General features: G+C 51.4%; 1 protein-coding gene and 1 long non-coding RNA gene across 5 annotated transcripts in view; one reads left to right on the top strand and one right to left on the bottom strand.

Annotated features, from left to right (window-relative positions):
• The window catches only part of Nphp4 (nephrocystin 4), an 84,659-nt gene extending 79,963 nt beyond the window's left edge, over positions 1-4,696 (top strand). For 3 of the 4 annotated variants that reach the window (XM_087906809.1, XM_087906810.1, XM_087906811.1), the window contains 7 exons: positions 45-201; positions 607-692; positions 1,197-1,282; positions 2,287-2,458; positions 2,750-2,929; positions 3,179-3,322; positions 4,130-4,696. In XM_087906809.1, the coding sequence (XP_087762935.1) occupies positions 45-201; positions 607-692; positions 1,197-1,282; positions 2,287-2,458; positions 2,750-2,929; positions 3,179-3,322; positions 4,130-4,270 (966 nt within the window). In that variant the 3' untranslated portion in view covers positions 4,271-4,696. Of the gene's footprint in view, positions 1-44; positions 202-606; positions 693-1,196; positions 1,283-2,286; positions 2,459-2,749; positions 2,930-3,178; positions 3,323-4,129 lie in introns of those variants that run through there. The other variant, XR_015738020.1, reaches the window with a different exon arrangement.
• A 5,088-nt stretch (positions 4,697-9,784) lies between these two features.
• LOC125389617 (uncharacterized) lies at positions 9,785-17,799 on the bottom strand. Its single transcript, XR_007228501.2, has 3 exons — positions 17,574-17,799; positions 13,090-13,276; positions 9,785-10,656 (listed from the first exon to the last, which is right to left on the bottom strand). It is a non-coding gene; the product is annotated as an uncharacterized LOC125389617 (long non-coding RNA).
• Between the last annotated feature and the right edge of the window lie 3,855 nt (positions 17,800-21,654).

Raw genomic sequence — 21,654 nt, 5'->3', positions numbered from 1 at the left:
TTTCAGGGGTGATGGTGAGATCCTCACGCTATCCCTCTCCGCAGGTCCTTTTCCGGGCAGAGAGTGGCCGGCCCCTTGCCGTGCTCTGCCTGACTGTGGAGCCCCAGCCGCATGTGGTGGACCAGGTCTTCCGCTTCTACCACCCAGAGCTCACCTTCCTGAAGAAGGCCATCCGGCTGCCTCCCTGGCACACACTTCCAGGCAGGTCCCTCACATCCCCTGTGGCTGCCTTTGTGCAGGCTCAGCTAATGGGAAGAGGTATCTCCCCATGGTGACAAGTAGCTCCTCAAAAATTCCAATCTGCCTTTGTTGTTTGAAATAGAAGCTTCCAGCTTTCTCTGGGGTGACAAGATGCGTATTTGGTGGCTGGTTCCGCAAAAAGTTTGTGACTCCCATGACCCAGATCTATTCCCATCAGGAGTGAGGATGTGAGGAGTGAGGTCTGGTAGTGTTCTCATGATGGCTCAGTGCTGATGGCTCGTGGCTTACGTGTGGCCAATCCCTCCGATTGAGCCTGACGAGGAATGTGTGGGGTCGGGGTAGCAGCAGCACCGCAGTCATGTTTTGTGTGCTGGGGTACCGAGTTATCCCTTTCTCCGTTTCCAGGTGCCCCTGTGGGGATGCCTGGTGATGACCCCCCAGTCCACGTTCGATGCAGTGACCCGAATGTCATCTGTGAGGCCCAGAACGTGGTATGCCATGCGTGTCAGCCCCACTCTTGAGCAGGTCCTTTGCGGAACTTCCTCCCTCCCCATTCCATCCCTGTAGCCTCTCATTGGTCTCAAGAAGAGGGTTCCCTCTGCAGGGATGTGCGGAGGTGAGGGGGGGACTGTCCTGGCATCTTGAGGCAGGCTTCGTGAGGGGATTTCAGGTTTTCTGCTGGCAGATCTGTCCCTTGATTGTCCGAAAGTTTAAATTGTAAGAAAAGGCATGAAGCAAACAAAGGACGCATGGTAATTGAGGAGCTTGCTAATTGCCGTTATGCAGAGGGCAGGGCACTGATTGTATTATGACTGGTGAGGAAGCTCGATAGAGTCTGTGGAATGTAATTATTGAAATCAATATAAGATCAAGAAGCTATGATTTTCTTGTGCAGGGAGCAAAATAGTGAGAAAAACAAGGCGTTGCATGGGGGAGGGGACACGCACACCTACGGGTGGCTGGCAACCAGTGCATCCCATTGCTGTGTTTGGCAGGGCCCCGGTGAGCCACGGGATGTGTTTCTTAAGGTGGCCAGCGGTCCAAGCCCAGAGATCAAAGACTTCTTTGTCATCATCTACACGTAAGCATGGACACAGATCGAACAAAGATGGGGGAAGAGGGCCCGAGGACGGGCAGCCTGGGCTACCTTCGGAATTCCTCCCCTCTGACCTGAGCCCCTAGGCGTGATGGGTACTGGCACTTTGCTCTGCAAGGAGAGCGGTGGCTGTGAGTCAGGCTGGGCTTAGAGGCCAACCAGGCCTTGGTGATGGCATGTTCTCTCCCAGAGTAGCACAGTAGCCCAAGGGATGGACATGACACATGTTCCCCAAGGAAGGGTCGGTGCAGCTTCCGGACCAGAGCTAGCCCAAGATGGCTCTCACCACCCTGCCCTCCGTGGGTTTGCTCTGAACCCTGAGATCCTGGAGCTCAGCCCCTTTGTTGGTGACTCTCTTCATCTTTTGTGCCTGAAGACTGGTCAAGCCGTGCCTTGACTTTTCACCCAGCTAGACAGTTCCAATTAGAACCCTTTAAAACTGGTGCAGCCCAGGCTGCTTCCTGTGTGGCTTCTGATGGTGGGACTGTGGGACCTAACTGTATTCGGGGCTGAGGGGCTGTGCACCACGCTCACCATCTAAACGTGTCTCAGTGTTCCTTATGGCAGCCTGTGAACGGGTATCACCCCTGTTCCATTTTACAGTAATGCCATGGACTCTCAGAGCTGAGGCTCGATGTCAAGCTCCGAGCTCAGGCTTGTGGCCTCAGCCGCGCTCCCCACTGTCCTAAGGCTTCCAAACTGCCTCTTGGACCAAGCTCATGTTTTCATCATGTGACGCACATTTCTCAAGCCCCTCATCCTCAGCAGGCCCCAGGAACAGACACACTGCATAGCCCCACCTTGAGATTCCAGGTTAGGGCGAGGGGGACTAGCCCCAGCCCTGAACACAGGCTTCCCATCCACTGTGACTTTCTGTAGCTCTCCCTGTGGCCGCCAGGCTCCCAGCCCTGCTGAAAGTCCTCCCTGGTGAGCGTCTTTCCCATGATGCTGCCCTGCTAAGATGGGTAGACGACCCCTGTCGTCCGCAGGGATCGTTGGCTGGCGGAGCCTGTGCAGACGTGGCAGGTCTGCCTCCACTCCCTGCAGCGCGTGGACGTCTCCTGTGTCGCAGGACAGCTGACCCGTCTTTCCCTTGTCCTGAGGGGAACACAGACTGTTAGGAAAGTGAAAGCCTTCACCTCCCACCCTCAGGAGCTGAAGGTATGGCCCTTCTCAGAGGCAGAGTTGGGGGTCTCTGCTTCTCTGAGCCCGTCCCTGCCCAGCCTGCAGAGGCCTAGGAACAGTGGGTGCAGCACCAGGGTGGCTGGTGGCAGCTTTTACAGGCTCCTCCCCGCTGAGCTGCCTTTTGTGAAAATGCCTTTTGCTGGATGTGATGTTGAGGATGAGGGGCCAAAATGTACCCCAGAGGCCTTCAAGATTATTAAAAGATGACCCTCAGGAACTGTATCATTCCAAGAGGGCTGTGCCCTGACCTCTTCTTTGTCCTTGAAGACAGATCCTGCAGGTGTCTTCATGTTGCCGCCTCACGGGGTCCAGGACCTTCATGTGGGCGTGAGGCCAAGGAGGGCCGGCAGCCGCTTTGTCCATCTCAACCTGGTGGACATGGACTACCACCAGCTGGTGTCATCATGGCTCGTGTGCCTCTCCTGCCGCCAGCCACTCATTTCCAAGGTCTGTATAAACAGTGGGGCCAGGTGGGGGGCCCTAGCACCTTAGGGCCTCTACTGTGCCTTGGGTGTGATGGTATTACCCGGCCCTGGGACCCAGCTACCCAGATCCAGGTTCTGTGAGGCTGGGGTGGGGCAGGTCCCTCTGGGGTGCTTCCGGATGGCTGGCCTGTGTCTAGGTGAAACAGTTTACGCTCAGGAGTACTCAGGCTGAGCCAGCAGCCATTGTGTTTCTCATCCACTCCCTCCCTAGGCCTTTGAGATCATCATGGCGGTGGGCGATGGGAAGGGTGCCAGCAAGCGGATCACCTACACCAACCCCTATCCTTCTCGGAGGACCTACCACCTACACAGTGACCGCCCTGACCTGCTGCAGTTCAAGGAGAACTCCTTCCAGGTCTGCCCCGAGGGCTGGCGGGTGTGAGGGTCTGCTTCAGGCTGGCAGGCTCCAGAGAGTTCCACCCTCTGGGAAGTCCTTTAGGTGGCAGACGAACATCATGACCCTGTGTTCTCCCCTGGAAGACCCTGACCTCCCGTGTTACCACAGGCCCTGACCTCCCGTGTCAGCACAGGCAGAGGCCCTGACCTCCCGTGTTACCACAGGCCAGGGTTCCTGACCTCCCGTGTCAGCACAGGCCCTGACCTCCCGTGTGAGCACAGGCAGGGGCCCTGACCTCCTGTGTTACTACAGGCAGGGGCCCTGACCTCCCGTGTGAGCACAGGCAGGGGCCCTGACCTCCCGTGTTACTACAGGCAGGAGCCCTGACCACCCATGTCAGCACAGGCAGGGACCCTGCCTTCCCGTGTCAGCACAGGCAGGGGCCCTGAACTCCCGTGTTACCACGGGCAGGTAGATTTCCTCTGAGGAAATGTGGTTGAACTGTGGGGGCTGAAGCGGGTGATGGGAGTGTGGGGCCTGTAGAGGACAGTCTGTGCGTGGGTTGAGGGACCCCTCATTCCTTTGCCCATTGTCAGAGCGGTGCCTGGGAAAGGGGCACCACCTGGCTCTCCACACCGTCCTGGTCGGCACCAAGCAGCAGCTGCTTTACGCCTGTCTGGTCCTCGCAGCCTCTGTCAGTCCAGGTGACAGTCGGGCCAGTCTGGATGTGCCGTTTCACCCATGTGCTTGCCTGTCGTACAGTTCTAGAAGCTTCTGCAAAAGCATGGAAGCCCAGGCAAAACTGAAATCCCCATGCTCTTGTAGGTGGCAGGAGGAGAGACCTACACAATTGGCCTGAGGTTCATGCCAAGCGGCAGCACCGGTCAGGAAGAGATCCTGATCTACATCAATGACCATGAGGACAAGAACGAAGAGACGTTCTGTGTGAAGGTCCTCTACCAGTGAGGACAGCTGTATGGCCAACGCCCCTCCCCGCGGACCCCTTCTAGCCTTGCAGTCGTGACTCAGGACGGGCCTGCATGGCCTGTGGAGGTGGCCAAGCCAAGATACGCGGCCGTGTTCGCGGTCGTGGCATAGCGCCTCAGCTGAGCTGAGACATCTGTGAGGGAATGTGGCCTCCAGGTGGCTGCAGCAGTGACCCCACTCTGCCCACGGCACACGCAATGCTTCTCCTCGCAAATCTCAGCCAGTCACCGCCGAGTGCAAATTGTGTTGTATAAGTTATCTCTGATGATAAAATTATGTTTTTTCTCACCAGATTTAGTATATGAACATAATATATTTTAATTTACTATGTATTTTATACTGGAATTCTTTTGTATCTGCTTTTTTAATTTTAAGTTATTGAATGAAACACTTCACTTTTGCAGAGTCTCTTGTGATGTGTCCTGGGGTTCCTCTTGCTGGGGTGATGGAGTGTGGGGCCTGCAGCCCTCTGGCTGTGATCCTGCCCCTGAGGCTGGAGCCGTGGCTTTCTCTGTACGTGGGGTGATGACCAGTGTCTGTCCCGTGGCTCTCCGCTCCTCTTGTGCCCGGTGGGTGCACATACTTCCCCTTCCTTCCCAGGGAGTTGTGTTGTCTGGCCAGCAGGCCCCAGTGTCCACTCAGGCTTGTCAGCTGTCTCCGCCAGAGAGGTTCCTAGAGGCCAAGGAAGCCATGTGCCATTTTCCTGAAGTCCTCCAGGCACAGCGCAGCCTCTGGGATGCCCATGCAGAGGCTGAAGTGGCAGTGGTTCCAACCAGACCACTGGCTTCGGCTGCTAAGAGGTTCGGTGTTTTTAAAGCCTGTGCTTCCTGCCTTGGACAGTCTCCTGAGTGACCTGCGCAGCCTTGGGAGGGCACGAGAGCCCTTTTCTCCCTCCATACATCCCTGCCTCCCTGACTTCCTCCGTGACTGGGCCTGTGCTGGGCGGCCTTCTGCTCTGGCGGTGGGGTAGGGCTTGCATTTGAGTTAGAGTATCACTCGCAGCCATGACTAGATGATTCTCGTATCACTCGTAGCTATGACTAGATGATTCTCATGTCTCATTTCCCCCATATTTTCCCTAGGGAGGGTGACCAGGACCATATTCTTCTCCTGCTGTGGAAAGCATTAGCCACATAGTCGTGCCTTGGGCAGGGGGACAACCCTGGACTTGACTATGTAGAAGCAGACGGGAGAGTTGGGCTGTTGGGCTGTGGGCCAGGGGAGGCCTGGGCCCTGAAGTCGTCCCCTGTTGCAAGGTAGTCTCCATCCCCCGTGATTCCCCCCTCAGGCAGCAGTGTGGGCAGATGGAGTAGACACTGCCCTCTCCCCTGCCCTGGGGTTACAGAGACTCCAGACTGAGGGAAGTTGTCAGATGGCCTTGTCTGGGGACAGCCTGATTTCTGAAGTAGGTCATGTACCTGTGCTGATGTTGGAGTGTTAGATGTGGGGGTGGACAGCGAGCTGTGCCCACCTGTGAGGGTGACCGGGCTGCTGAGATCAAGGGCCTCCTGGACTTGTGAGCTTTATGAGGTTCAGTTACTTCATCAAGAAACACACTGAGCCAGGCTGGGTAAGACTTGGAGCTTGGTATTGGATGCCGCCCCAAATACACAAAGATCTCCGGCTAGGTCTCTGCCCAGTAGCAGGGCCACTTCAGCCTGCGGAGCATCTGTGCTGGCCTCAGCCTTCCCACCTGCAAGGTGGGCTGAGAGCCCCACAGCCTCGTGGGATCCCCAGTCACAGCCACAGCTGAGCCTGAGTCTGGACCTCCTTCCCCCTAAGTCACCAAGCACCCAGGTTCCAGCTCTGCATCTCGTCACTCGCCCCTGGAGGAGGTCCCCGTTTAGAGGATCCTCATAGTGAGGGGCCCACAGGACAACTGGACACACTGAGACCCATGGTGGATGTTGGCCTGCAGACACTGCTGGTAGGAACTTGGCGTCACCAACAGGTGGCTGTTCCCGAGGCTGGGCCGCAGCACCCAGATCCATGTTCAGACACATCTGTCTGCTCCTGTGGAGATGGGAGGGTTCACAGATATACTTCACTTCTGGCTGGGGGCTTTGAGTGAGCTGCTGTCTATGAGGGATGGTCCTGGCCTGTGGTGGGGAAGACGAGGGCCAGGCAGGTCTCCTAGAGGAGACTCTACCCCCAGATGCTATCTGGGCTCCCGCTGCAGCCTCTACTTCTAAACGTTTTCAGCCTGGGGCCTATTCCCCCAAATTCATAATTGATATCCCAACAAACCTGTGAGCAGATTATGTCATGAATGCCCCACACTGGTCAGCTTCTCTGGATAGTCCTGGGGTGCAAAGTCAGAAGTGAGGAGTGGGCAGAAGAGGCGAGCCTGAGGAGGGCTGACACTTGTACGGACCAGGGCTGGGGGCTCAGAAAACCATGGTCCCCTTCCATCAGTGTAAAACACACAACCATGGAAGCCTCTGGAACAGCTAGGGAGGTGGGCCACAGAGAGTCTGCTCATCAGTGTTATGCTGGGAGGTCCCGGGCTGGGCAAGGCCTCAGAGTACATGGTGGGTTCTGGGCTGCCACACCAGGAGGTGTGGAAGAAAGGTGGCTAGCGAGACCCAAGTTTGCTGGGTTCACAGCTCACCTGCCCCCTGGCGAGTGAAAAGAGAGGCCTCCTGTGCCCACAGCCTTCTCTGAGCCCTTGGCTGTGTGCCACATCTACCATGGGCAGCTTTTAAAAGGCAGGTTAGTGCAGGGTGAGTTCCTATCCATCACTTGCAGTAATCCGTTGTGACGGGAAGCTAAGACAACAAAGGCTAAAATCGATGAGCGTCTGGAAGCAGACACCATTGCAAACAGCTCATTTCTAGAAGCCTGAAATGAGACGTGGAGTTTGGACACCAGAGGAGTCCAGGATGGGCAGAGAAGGATGAGTAGCTAGCAGTCAGGTGGGGGAGCAGCTACTTAGGGGCTACAAGGGCCCCCAAAGCCTTGCTGGCTTCAGAATAATGATGGGGAATCAGGACATCATGGGTGTGCCCCTCCAGGCCAGCAAGCAGGTATTTGGCACCATATCCAGGAGGCTGGGATGGTCAGTCAGCTGATGGCTCTGCTAATTTATTCAATAGCCCAGTCATAGGGTTTGTGATGTCTTGGGCAGCATCTACCCTCCCTTGCCCCCTGCTGTCATGGCAACCCAGCCCTAGACTCATGGTCTGTCCGTCATAGCCCCAGGACCAGCATGCTTGTGGAAGAGAGCCTGAGTGACCTGGGACCAGACAGAGGGACCCCGCTGGGGGTGCTGTGGTGTGGGCGGATTGGACACGCACACACCACTCCTGCCTTGGTGCCTTTAGCCACTCAATGCCCTTCCTGGACCCCGAAACCTGCCTCAGCATGGGGTGACACACCCTGAGGGAGGAAGGTCACTGTTTTATTTTTCTATAGTGTGTTAAGCTGACAAACAGGGACCCATCGGGGCACATGTGGTGCCCCTGCTGCTCCAGCTGGATGGAAAGTGACAGCTAATATTTCTGCATTGATTCCAGAAAGGCCATGGTGTGCAAGGACCCTGCAAAGGCTGTGAAAGCAGGCTGGCTGAGCCGCTTTCCGGGAATAACACTGAGCTGTGCTGTTCCTTAGCTACTGTCATCTAGAAGCATCCGCAAGTGGACTGGCCTCACCATCAGAGGCATACCAACTTTTAAAATCATTATTAAAATATCATTATTGAACTTGTGTGTGCAAAATGTGTGTGTGTGTGTGTGTGTGCATGAGTGTTGGGGTGCACATGCCACAGCACACATGTGGAGGTCAGAGAACCCCTTTGCAGAGTTGATTCTCTTCTCTCACCTTTACGTGGGGATCACACTCAGCTCACCGGGCTTGTGTGGCTTGTGTGTCTTGTGTGGCTTGCATGGCAAGCACCTTTACCTGCTGGGACCATCTTGCTGGTCCCATTGTCCAGTCTTTGACACTGTGACATGGATGTCCTTTACAAAGTTTGTGCTTGTAGCACAAATAGTAAAAACCCAGAGACAGATATTGGGGTTCAAGCTGAAGATCAGAAAAGCAAAGCAACCAAGCCACTAGAGAGTTCTTACCACTACCAAGGTTCAGACAAATAAAGGGGCAATCCTGTCCTCAGCATGACTACAGACTGCAATGTTCTCCACCAAACCTCAGACAACATTGAGATTTTGTCTCCTGCTTTATATTCCTCTCTCTGCCCAGCCATATCACTCCTGTCTCTACCTCCCTAGTGCTGGGATTAAAGGCCTATGACACCCAAGTGCTGGGAAGACCTTTGTGTGAGTTCTATTTCTCTTTTTAGAGAGATTCAATCTGTAGCCCAGGGTGAGTTCTGGGATTAAAGGTGTGAGCCACCACTCCCTGGCCTCTAGTGGCTTAGCTCTGCACTCTGATCTTCAGGCAAACCTTATTTATTAAAACACAAACAAAATATCACTATATGTGCTCAAGAACCATACAGCTGAGTTATAAACAAAATTAATCAAAAAGCTTAATGTTTTTAGTAAGTTTATAAGCGTGTGTTGGTCTGCATTCATAGTTGTATTTGTGTCCTGTGACACATAGGTATGACTTGGACAGGTCTAAGACAATCTGAGGGGTGCTATTGCTGGGTCGGTTTAGACTGCCAGCTTCAGGCACCCAGGGGTGGGTGTGTCTAGAGGTGACTCTTGGGTCCTCTCTTAGTGCTGCCAGAATCTCCCTGTTCAGCAGTTGGAAGCAGGAGGTCTGACAGAAGTGTGTCTTTGAATCTGCCACGTGGATGTGGTGACGGGCAGGAATCCTGGTGTTTGGGAGGGATCCTGGCCAAGTTTTCTGCAATGTGCAGGTACTGGGTTCTAGAAGGTGCCCAAGAGGGGTGATGTCATCCATGTGGTCTCTTCCAGCTGGAGGGAGGAGCTGAGTGGGGTGCTCAGCACCTGCAGGAGGCTTTAGTTGGGTGTAGGGTCACTTCTCTGCCCACAGCCTGTGGGACACGATTCTTACACCCTGCCCCCGGATTGAGAAGTAGAAACAGTGGCATCTCTCCCAGAGGTTTCAGTCTGGGGCAGTGAGAAACCAAGTCACCAGTCTCTGGATGTCTGTGGTCTGAGGGTCACTTCCCTGCATGGCGGACTCAGCCAGCCATTGCCGGGTAGGTACCCTACGGAGTCTCAGAGCTGGCATATGGAAGGGCTCCACATGTGGCCTATTGGCTCTTGTTGCCACACGGTACGTAACAGCACTGTTTAGGGTTGCCAACGTTCATCTTGGTCTGGGTCTTGCAAATGATGTCCTTGTCCCACTTCCTTCTCTGGAGTAGGGGCATTTCCCAGGGACATGGCAGGGCATTTGGAGGAGCCCAGACGCACATGGCACAGCCTGCCTCACTCCCCCCCCCCCCACCCTGTGACTCTCAGGCTGCGTTTGAGCTCACACTGTGGTCTGCACAATCCTGCCCCTGGCTGCCCCTGGCTGCACAACCTCTACCTCTGCCTGGGGTGAAGGGTTGGGAAGCTGTTGCCACGCGCCAGTGCCTCTAACTTCACTCAATGATCTTGGCTCCATCTGATGCAGCTTTTATCTCCCAGGGCTCAGAGCTGGCTTGGGAGAAAGAAGAGTGTATCTGATAGCTTCTTGTGACGATGCTGCAAGACAAAGATCCCCTACAATGCAGGCTTCCAGTTTCTTTCTTGCTCATGAGTCTGAGCCTGGGAACCTGATCTGTAGTCATCTCCGACTGGCTGATGAAGTTGTCCCCAGTAATGACACTGTGCTTATATTGCTCCCTGCGTTCTTCTTGCTATGCTTTTATAATCTGACCATTTCCTCTGCCTCAGGAGGAAAATTAGAGGCTCATAATGATCCAATGGATCTACAGATAGCTCGTCTACCCCCTTCTTCCCCAGGACAGCAGGAGGGAACGGCTCTGTGGGGCTTCATGAAGGGAAGAACCTGGAGAAGTTCTCTGGCGCCTGTGTCTCAGCCCATTGCTCAGAGCCCCTGATAAGTGTACCATTGGCAGCGACCAGCACATCCTGCCAGAGTCCATCTCTTCCCCCTCCCGCTAGGGCTGGAGTGCAGACAGAGGTGGGGGGTGGGTCACATAAACTTATTTGCGGGTCTGGTTTAACAAAACATAATTGTTGGTTTGACTTGTGCTTGCTACTGAGGAGAGCTCTTCTCATTTTATTTTTTATTGCTGTACGATTGACTCGTGGAGATGATGAATGGATGCTTCCTCCCCTGCTTGAGATGCTGTCATCCCGGTCGGCTAAGCCAACACGCACTGTATTAACCAGCAATGAAGCGTGCTAGCCAGGCGGAGACTTGCTCAGCACCACGAGGCTTCTTGATGGGACTTTTGTGCTTCAGCATGGAACTCAGTGCTGCAGAAACAGAGTCTTGATCAGAACACAGCTGGGGTGGAAGCCTTGTCTGTGGCTCTCTTCCTCCATCCCTGAGGAGAGGTGTGGGTGCCTGGCCAGTGATGCTGGGTGCTCCCTGCCCTAAGCCTCAGCCCTGTCATGGGGCCAAGAAGTTCCTGGAAGGACCTAGAAGGGAGTATGGAGGATAGAAGCTGGGATGAGGCAGATGTGGGGTTCAGGGGTCGTGCTACCCAGATTGCTCTGATCTTCCCTCAGCCTTGCTGGGTGACACTTGGCAAAACTCTAGAGAATCCTGGTGCTGATGCCCATGGGCAGGGGCAGGAGGGAGGGGGGCTGCGAGACACGGTTCACTAAGACTCTTCTGTGATGTGGTGAGGGATAGCTGGACCCCTTCAGTTCAGAAAGCAGCTGATGTTTAATCCCAGCCAGCGAATGCTCTGGTCATGGGAAGGTGGGCAGTGGATCAGGGGCAGGGGAGGTGTTGGTGGGACAGGCTTGACTTTGTAATAACAACTGGGATGGATACTGGCCTGAAGTAGAAAGTGTCGAGCCCTGGGCCGACTCTCTGAACAGCGTGTGGTGTCTCATCTGCTTTTCCTAAGAAGAAACATTTTGATTTCTCGCCTGGGTTGGAACATGTGACCTTCACAGCTAAAAGAGGTCATTAGGGCCCTGTCAGGATCACATCAGCCCAGAGCTTGCCCCTTAGCTTCAGAAGGTGGTTAGAGAGGCTGAGGTGGGAAGGGTGAGAGCCGGAAAGGAGTTCATGGGGAAACTCAGACCACACCAGGGCACTGCCTCTTCCTCCACAGCCGTGGGGTGTAAGGGAGAAGAAGACCGGCTTTGGGGCCAGCTTGCTGGGAGATGCCTAAGTGAGCCAAGACCGTGAAAACACTCCTGGGAGGAACCAAAGAATGATGAGGCCGCAAGAATACTCCGGATCCAGGATAAACTCTTGAGGATGTAGGAGCCGATGGGGGCAAGAGTTTGAAGTCATAGTGATTCTTTGGGACACAGGGATGGTTCTTCAGCATGAGGAGGATACCTCAACCCTGTGCTGAACCAGACATGGGGACTTGGGGATCAATGTAGTAACCGGTCCTTCCTGGGCTCTGCTGCTCGCATCCGAAGTGCCTCCTGTGGGCAGAGGCAGAAGCTGACTGTTAAGAACAGGGCTGCGGAGACATGGACCCAGCTGAGCTCAGGCCTGGGGGCTCAGCTAAAGATAAAGACTTAACCGGACAGGAAGCCAGAGCAAATGTCCTACTGGAGAAAGGGGGTGGTGGTGGTGGAGGGGGTGGGGAGAGGGGAGGGCTGGCATACTTAGCTGCTGCATGCTCGGCAGTCAGCCCCTGACTGACCATCTGGGCATCTGGAGATGGCCCCGTGTTGGGAACTGTCAGGTAGGTTCCGGTGTGCGTCACCCTTCAGGGGCCCTCTGTGAGGATGCTTGTCACCAGAGAACGGTCCTCCCAGGTCTGTCTCTGTGGGTGACTTGGCAAGATGGCGCCTCCATCCTCCTCAGTCCCCTTTCACAGCCCCGGTGTGCAGGAGCCCAGATGGAAGACGCAAAGCCCTCGTGAGGAGTCCCAGACAGCTTGCCGGACCTCCTCAGCCCACAGTGGGCCAGGTGGCCCCTGCTCCCAGAAACAGCATCGCTGCTGTGTGTACCTGTCAGTCACCCGCTCAGACCTGTGTTTCCCTGACCCACCTTACTCCTTGACACGTAAAAGCCACATTCTCCAGAGCAAATTGTCAATTGCTGCTGCTTGCCAAATAAGTAGAAGTTGAAATTATCCTTGGCCCTGGGAATGTGGAACATGGCATACAGAAGTCTGCCCCCAAAACCTTGCATCTCATGAAACTGTAACTTCCATGAGTAGATGCCCGAGAAGCCCCTCCAGGTATTCCTACATAGCCTTGTGCTCATAGCCTATGACTGCAACAAACCCAGGCCTTAGAGCCTTTCGGAGGAAGAGATCAGCGGGCATGGGCTTGTGGGAGTGGGCTGCATTCCCCCCTTGAATGCAGGGGCCTTTGAACAAGAATGCAGGAAGATGGTCTTCCAGATGTTTCCTTCCCTCCGGCCAGGGGTGGCTAGCATGCACGGGTGCTGAAGCATATAGATTTGGGAGACCATCTAGATATTATCTACCCATCAGAGCCCAGGAGGAGCTGAGGGCTAAGGTTGGGACCTTGCTTCCTCCTCCAGCCTGCTGCTGAGACAGGGAAACTGTACCCACTTCCTCTTCTTCTAGAGCCCCAAAGCCAGAGGAAGGCAGGACTTGTTCGTGTATAGATTTGGGGTACTGGGGCCTGGGCAATGGAGACAAGAGAATGTGTCTGAGCTGCATTGGGCTGGACATACTGCATGACTCTAGATTACTTCCAGTTCAGAAGTGGGCTCCTCACTACACCAGTGACCCCTCTTACCTGGTGGGGTAACCCTGGAAGGGAAGTTCTTACACCTCTTACACCAGAGGTCCACTGACTGCGGATGCTGCCGCATGGCACAGCAAATGCTTCTGAATTTGCTCCCGCTCCATCCGGGATTGCTGGTAATGGGAACAGAGCCGAGGATGCTGTTACTTGCAGCTCATCAGAGAATCGAGTCAGTTCCCTGCAGGCGGTGAGAGGCATCGTGAGGCTTCCTGTGGGATGGCAGCTGTCCTGTGCATGGGGCCAACAAACCCGTGCTGCCCTGTGCTACAGGGAAGTGTGTGCTGGAAGATGGAATGGCTACCCTTCAGCACCCAAGGAGAAAGCAAAAGGCTACCCTGGTTCCCACTCCTGTTCAAAGTAATAACAAACCATCTGGGTGCCAGGGCTCTGCGGGCACCTCTGGGCTAAGTCACAGCTCAGCAGATTCCCTGCACAGAACGGTGGGTGAGGAGCTGTGCAGGTTCTCCCCTGTGCGACACCCCAGGCGCTGCCTAGCTGAAGTGAGGAGGTGTGTCACAGTGGGGAGCGGGGATGTGGGGGACCAGACGCTCATTTGTCCAGTGGTGAAGCCAGCTGCCCATGATGTGTGGTTGGGCAAAGTAGCCCCAGGCATCTGACCTGAGCTCTCTTGCGGAGAACTGAAGTCAGCTTACCATCCTGGAAGCTGCCTATGAGCAGCGCCAAAGGTGCCACGTAAGAAACAGAGCAGGTGGCCGGTGCAGGTCTACAGGCCGCTCTTGCTCAACAGAGCCATATCCCAATTTAGCTGTCCTTGAAGAGACTTTCTGCAGGCCAGGGGCTACCAAAGTGGTCATGTAGGCATTTTCCACTTAGCTCCATTGCAACACACATTTTCTGTCCAACACTAGTGAACGCACAGCAATTCCATTCAGTTACGACTCTAGCCTCCTGGAATTAATGTTGAATTCCATAGGCTAAGGGCCCAACCTCAGGAGGCCCCCTTACTTCAGAAGCTAGGTGCAAGCCCCAGGAACCTCCACTATGACCATCCAGGTTCATCCAAGGCACTGGCATCACCACCAGCCTTGCTGCAGGCTTTGGCTTGCTCTGTGGCTCAGGACCCAGGTTCAGTCAGCAGACTGGCTCACTCCGCAGTGTGGGCTCGCTCTGCCGTATGCCATTTGGTGCAGAAGGCAAAGCCTGTCAGGCTCACTTTAACCCCTACAAAATGGTGCCAATGCGGGCCCAGGAAATAGCTTAGCTGATGAAGTGCTTGCACACAAGCGTGAGACTCAGTTTGAATTCTCAGCACTGACTTAAAAAGCTAGGTGCAATTTGAGAATCATTATACATTCATTATTGCAAATGGAAATAATATCTGTCTACCCTGCCATCTCCCTCCCCCAGCCATTGCTGCTACTATTATCATCTCTATAAAACTGCCAGCATAATAGTCATTACTACCACCATTATATCATCGCTACAACCATCACCATTCCTGTCTCCATGAGTTAGCACTACCACCGCCATTGCTCTCATCATCAGCATCTATAAACACTGTCATCTCCATGACTACCATCGTCATTACTAGCTCCACATATTATCATCACCACCATTGCTATCATCATCACTATCATCACCATCTGTAGACACCATCATCACCACCATAACCACCACCATCATCATTACCACAACCACCACCACCCTTCAGACATCACTGTGGCCAACATGATCACTATCTGTCACCATTATTGCCCACCAATGCCACCATGTCATCTATGATCTCCACCATCTCCATAGACTATCACCTCCTCAGCCATGCTCTCTCCAGGTCTTAAACCATCACCCCTCCTAATCTAATCCTTGACCGTGCAAGATCATACTTGTTTCCACAACCGTGCTTCAAATCATGTAAAAGTTATTTATAACTGATACACAATATTAATTACTCCTTAATGGTGCTTTTTATGCTAACCAGAAGTCCCACTGGGGAAATAGATGTTCACCCCAGAGATGAAGAGGGATTTCCACTCATAGCACACAATGATTTGTTGAAGACTGCCTGGAAGCAGCCTGACCTACAAATCCTCCATCTCCTCCTCCAAGGACCATCTTGAGACACTCCTGAGATGAAGGTGTCACCTCCGCCCCTACTGCTGAGTGTAGGCGAGGCCCTGTGTGACCTGAGCTGTCCTAGCCAGGGTCTTCTCCTGATCTCTGGAGCTCCAGTTCATTGAACAGGGAGATGGGAGTAGGCAGTTGTCTGAGGGCTTGGCTACCCCTACTCTTGGCAAATAAAGTCAGAAGGAGGCCTCTCACTAGCAGGTTAGAAAGATTATCTTGGCTGGGAAAGGCAGTTCTCCTCCCTGTGGGGGACTTGGGGCCCATCTGTAGCCTTTATCGATCCATTTTAACAGTTGAGAAGGTACTGCAGGGCTCATTTGATGATGCTCAACACTAGACTGACTTGGTCTGGTAAATTCTGGACCATTTTCTCTGAAGCTAAAACTTCTTAAGGGATGCAGACCCTGGCCTCCTTCCTGTCTTGAACTGTAGGATTTGGCCTCATCTGTCTCCCATTGCTCCACCCATGCACTTGAGTCTTCAGGACCCATCTGAGTCTCTAATAATCATCTCACATGGGGAATACTACACGCCACGACCCTGGCCTGGGTCCAGGAGATACTAGTTATACTTAATACCATGCATCCCTTAGGGATTCATGAATTCACACACTCTGTGGTGTAATAGCTACTTGTCTTGTTACAGTGACCAACAATCTGATGAGAAGCATCCAAAAGGAGAAAATGTTTATTTGGATCACAGTTTGAAGGTACAACCATCGTGGTGGGAAGGTTGAGACAGGAGCTTGAGGAGGCTGGTCACATGGCACCTGCAATCAGGAAGCAGAGAGAGGTCAAGGCTGCTGCTTGGCTCGCTTCCTTGTTTTATTCAGGAGACCCAGCACATGGGATGGTGCTGCTCCCATTTAGGCTCTGTCTTACCACCTCTGTGGAAATGCAGAGGTGAGCCTCCTACAGAATCCTAAATACCACTGGGTTGACAGTCAAGACTGACCATCGGGAACATTTGTCAAACTGTCTCTACAGCGGCTACTTATCTGCCAAGGAGGCTGTGGCTTTGCCCCGAGTCCAACGGACTTTCATGAGATTTTTCCATTTCAGTTCAACACTGACTCCGTAGAGACTCCCATCTGCCACAGGCACTTTAAGCCCTGCTGGAGCCCAAAGATCATAAGTTTCTGGAGGTAAATTGTTCATCCTGCAGCTCTGGCCAGCCAGAGGTCCCTGCCCAGGCTTCAGTGTGTGCCACGGTGGGTTTGTTGAGTAGGAGCTGGGGCCTCGTGCCTCTGTTCCAGTGCAGGAAGGGGAAAATCAGCTTACTCTTAACCTGATGATGATGAAGAAGATACCTTCGCATGCTCTGGGTCAGGACTCTGGGTCTTCAAAAGGTTGTGTGCGATCTTTGGTATTGATGGGTAGGTTTTTTTTTTTAATTTTATTAAATTATAAAAGTTTCCATTTCCGCCCCTCCTCCCAACACCCTTCCACTCCCCCCACTCCCTCTCCTCCTCCCTCTCCATCCCTAAGAGCAGTCAGGGTTTCCTGCCCTGTGGGAAGTTCAAGTTCCTCCCCCCTCCCTCCAGGTCCAGGGAAGGTGAGAATCCAAACAGACTGGATCGCCAAAATCCAGTATATGCAGAGGAAGCAAGTCCCAGTGTCATTGTCAATGGCTTTTCAGAAAGGCTCCGGGCCAGCCACATTCAGAGAATCCAGCCACATTCAGAGAATCTGGTTGGATCACGTCCTCGTTCAGTTCTGATGGGTAGGTCTTGAAAGGTAGAGGGTCTGCTCAAAATTTCTTGTTCCAATTCTGTCCCTATGGGGTTACTCATAATTATTTTGAGGCTTAATATTAATTATAATTGTTTGGCTCAAGCTTTTTTGTTTTGTTTTGTTTTGTTTTGAGACAGGGTTTCTCTGTAGTTTTGAAGCCTGTCCTGGAACTAGCTCTTGTAGTACAGGTTGGCCTCGAACTCACAGAGATCCACCTGCCTCTGCCTCCCGAGTGCTGGGATTCAGGGTGTATGCCATCACCACCCAGAAGTTCAGGCTTCTTATTAACTAGCTATACATATAAATTAACCCATTTCTAATAACCTGTATATTACCACGTGCCCTGTGACTTACCAGTAAGGCTCTGGCATCTTACTCCTTCGGTGGCTGCTGGCGTCTCCTCGACCCCTCCCTTCTCCACTTGTACACCTACTTGGATTTTCTGCCTAACTATATTCTGCCCTGCCATAGGCCAAAGCAGCTTTATTTATCAGCCAATAAAAGCAACACATATTTTCAGTATACAGAAGGACATCCCGCATCACAGCACATTGTCTGATGGGATGCTGGGTAACAAAGGTTCCCAAGGATAGAGTCAGAACTGTGTGACAGAGGTCTACTCATGCTCCAGGGGTGACAATGGGAGCCATCTCTTACCTGAACAAGTTTGTGATGGTCTCTGGTCCCTGTCCAAGACCTTTTGGCTTCCTCTTGGGCAGGTGACCAGTCTGTGGGGCTGTGTCATTGTATCTTCAGGGTAGGTGGTCCTAACTATAGGAAGGACAGTATGTGGGTTCAGGAGTCCATTTGGTTCACTATGAGACAATTCAGCTCAGAACTCCCATCACCTGCCCTCCCTGAGGCCCTGCTCTGAGCCAGGGCCCCCAAGTCCCCCAAATCTGGGCATTCCTTCCTTGGGGAAGCATGGTATCCATTGTGAGTGGTGAGAAGAATTTGACATCACAAATACAGGGCTCTGCGAGAGGCATTTGTGATGTTGGCTGTGATCACATCTTGTCTCTGCACTTCTTTGAAATGTGACATTGCGATTTCTGCCATTAGGAGGAAGAATTGTTCTCTCTTGAATGTGGGTGGTCTTGTGATGTCCCTTGTTGGATGGACTGTAACATGAGTAACTACACTGTCCCTGTGATGTCCCTTGGTGGATGGACTGTAACACGAGTGACAGCTTCCATCCTTCTTTAGGAACTGTCTCCTCTACATGAACAAGCCATGCTACCCCATGGGAGGTGACACCATAGGGAACAGGAGAGGCCAATAGAATCAGCCAGTTGGTCCCAAGCTGTACCAACAGTCACACCTGATTGTTGCTTGAAGCCACGACAGTTTGGAGTGTTCAACTATAAGGCAATGGCTCATGCTTGGCAGCTCAGGAGACAGGTCAGGGTGTGTTCCCATAAAACAGTCTCTTCTGTTCAAAGGAAAGGGGGCTGTGACTTTGTGTTGGTACCCAAGTCAGGCTTTGTTTTACAGGCCTAGAGAGTATCTATCTGTCTGTCTACCTACATTTCCTGTATTGATCATCTGTTAATCATACATAATTTCTACATATTATCTATTATCTATCAATATCTATCTATATATTCATCTATTCTGCTATATATTTATCATCTATTATTATCATCATCCATTTATCTGTCTATGTATTGTCTGCCATCTACTAATTAATCATCAATCAATCATTTTTATTTATTTAATCAATGTCTATTATTATCTATCTGTCCATTATCACCTACTATATATCTATAATCATCTGTCAATCAGTCATTACTATTTATCTATCCTCTCTGTATCTATCTATCTATCTATCTATCTATCTATCTATCTATCTATCTATCTATCTATCCACACCATTACTGTGGCTATTGGTGATGTATTCATCTTATAAGAAAGTCTTCATCAATATGTTGCTGAAACCCAAAATCTTATAAACCAGTAGTAAAAGTGAATTTGAGTTTAATTTATTCATGTATAAGTGAATGAACCAACAGGAAATGGGGAGCTGCAGATTTGAAGTCAGGCCCAGGGATCATAGTCCAGCAGAAGAAGCCAGGGTGTGCTTGCCAGGTTGGTTGGAACCTGCTTAGTGGTATAAAGGACACTGAAGCCCTCACCTTTGGGACTGTTTTCTCGTTGGGCTACACAGCCTCTCCCGAGTCCAGTGTCTATAGGATGTAGTTCTAACCTTCAAGGATGCAGAAGATCTGAGCTTAGGGTCAATGAGAACTGCTGAGTAAATAATCACCAAGAGGCAGGATTTCTAGAAGATTCTCCAGCCAGACACCAGCAAGACAGATCTTTGTGGTTGTTTTTTTCCACATTTGGGGTAAAGTTATTAATAAGATGACTATATGATGTCCTGGTTCACCATAATCCTAAGTAACAACTCAAATATTAATAGGCTTAGAGGACCCCCATAACTAACAACCTATAAAACCACTGACCAAAGCAACAAGAACATAATTACTGGTCAGAGGAGTGGGACCTGAGTCCTGTCTCTTGCTCTGGGAGATGCAACATCCTGAACTGGAGGTTGTTAGTATATAACTCTTTAATCCTGGATCCAGGAGCTCTAATCTTATGAGATGACTATGTAGCAGGAGACTTTCTAATAAAGAACAGTGACATATCCTCTCTCCATTCTCTAAGAGTCAATCCAAACAAGCCTGTCAATCACCTAGACAGGACAGAGCCTGTCAGTCACCTAGACAGGACAGAGCCTGTCAATCATCCAGACAGGACAGAGCCTGTCAATCATCCAGACAGGACAGAGCCTGTCAATCACCTAGACAGAACAGAGCCTATCAATCATCTATACAGAATAGAACCTATCAAACCTAGATAGGACAAAGTGCTTGCTCTGAAGACTTTAGAAATGGCTTTATAAAACCTTGGGGGCTGAGAAGATGGTTCAGTGGGCAAGAGTGCTTGCTATGCAGGTAAGAGACCTGCATTCAAAACCCCCAGGACCCACATATAAAGCTGGAAATGGCCATATGTGCCTGTAGTCAGTTGGTCTAAATAAATGGCAAGCTCACGTTCAATGAGGGACCCTGCCTTAAAAAAATGAAGTGAATAGAGAGAGGAGATTAACATCGTTTTTGGCCTTCCTATATATCTACATAAACCACACACAAATATCATACAGTAATGAGAACCTATGGGGTCCAGCCCTAAGACTGTTTTTGGGGTTCAGATTGGAAGCTAAAACAAAAAAAGGGATTTTTTTAATAGCTGAGGATGAATAAACTCTCTTATGTACTCTTCTGAATCAGTCTCTGTTGTAGGAGCCACCTGTTTATTCCTGGCTGCTCAGCCCCGAAATAACCACACAGAAACCATATTATTTGCAATACTGTTTGACCAATAGCTTAAGTGTATTTCTGGCAAACTCATATCTTAAATTAATCTCCATTAATCTGTGCATCACCATGAGGCTGTGGCTTACTGGGTAAAGCTCCCATGTCTGTCTCTGACAGGGTTATATGGCTTCTCACTGACTCTGCCTTCTTTCTCCCAGCATTCAGTTTAGTTTTTCCTGCCTACCTCTACTCTTTTGCCCTATCACAGGCCAAGACAATTTCTTTATTAACCAATGGTATTCACAGCATACAGAGGGGAACCCCACATCATCTTCCCTTTTCTGTTTAAATAAAAGGACTTCCCACACCAAGTCTCTTTGTTGTTCTGCTCTGCTCTAATTCTGTTCTCTTTCTAATGTCTCCTAGCTTCTTCTTCTAGCCTAAAATCTTCTCTTTACAGGAGCCTTGAAGCAATAAAAACTTACAAGAGTTACCTCTCATTGGTCAAAATCATATTCTGCGGGGCGCATCCTGACCAGCAGGAATGAACGCCACCAAAAACGAGAATTCCTTCTCTGGTCACATCTTTATTTGGAGCCCTTTGATTGAGGAAAATTGGGGGAAGGGAAGATAGAGCAGGGACGAGAGAAAGCTTAGAGAGAGCATTGGGCCCCGAGGCAGCTGCTTTTAAACGGTGGAGAGGCTTGAACGCTGTCCTGATTGGTTAATACCATTCTGCTGTTCTGAGCATGTGCAAGCAAGGGTGCAGGCAAGGGTGCTCAGCCCCACATGGCTAAGCCAGGTGTACCTCCAAACTGCAGGACCACCTGTGCCTCCAGGTGGCTCCCAACAATATTCCTTGGGTAAGCAGTAAGGAGCTGAGTCATTGCCATGACAACAAAAGGTTCCAAGGTTACAGGACTAAGACCATGACCAGACTGGGGAGTACAGAGCCTGGTGACAGACTTTGAGACACAGGTCTATTGTCAGCAGACTTGGCAAGAAAAGAATTGGTGTGCTTTTCTTAGGAGGCTTTGTAGCAACCTTGGTTAGACACCTGTGACTCTGACCTTGTGCACAGTTGTAAGGTTTTAATTTTATGATCTATTTACAAAAAACCTTTAATGTAGTTTGAACTTTCTCTGAGATCAAAGTGAGCTGTGTGCAGTTAGTCTGAGCAAAAAGGAACAAAGCAGACTTTTAAATGTCTATAGTCCTCATGGAACAAATAGATCTAGTTATGAGGCACATCCCAGCACATATTCTACACACCAAAATTATATAGATAAATGAAAAGTCATCTTCCTGACCACCCACAGATATGTGCCCATAAGGCTGAGATACAATCATGAGATTCCATATGCACAGCACATGAGATTACACACTACAGTGCAGGTATTGGGGTGACACCAAGG

The sequence above is a fragment of the Myodes glareolus genome, chromosome 6, assembly GCF_982192425.1.
Source record: "Myodes glareolus chromosome 6, mMyoGla1.1, whole genome shotgun sequence".
NCBI lineage: Eukaryota > Metazoa > Chordata > Mammalia > Rodentia > Cricetidae > Myodes > Myodes glareolus.
This window is presented reverse-complemented; position numbering and strand designations above follow the sequence as displayed.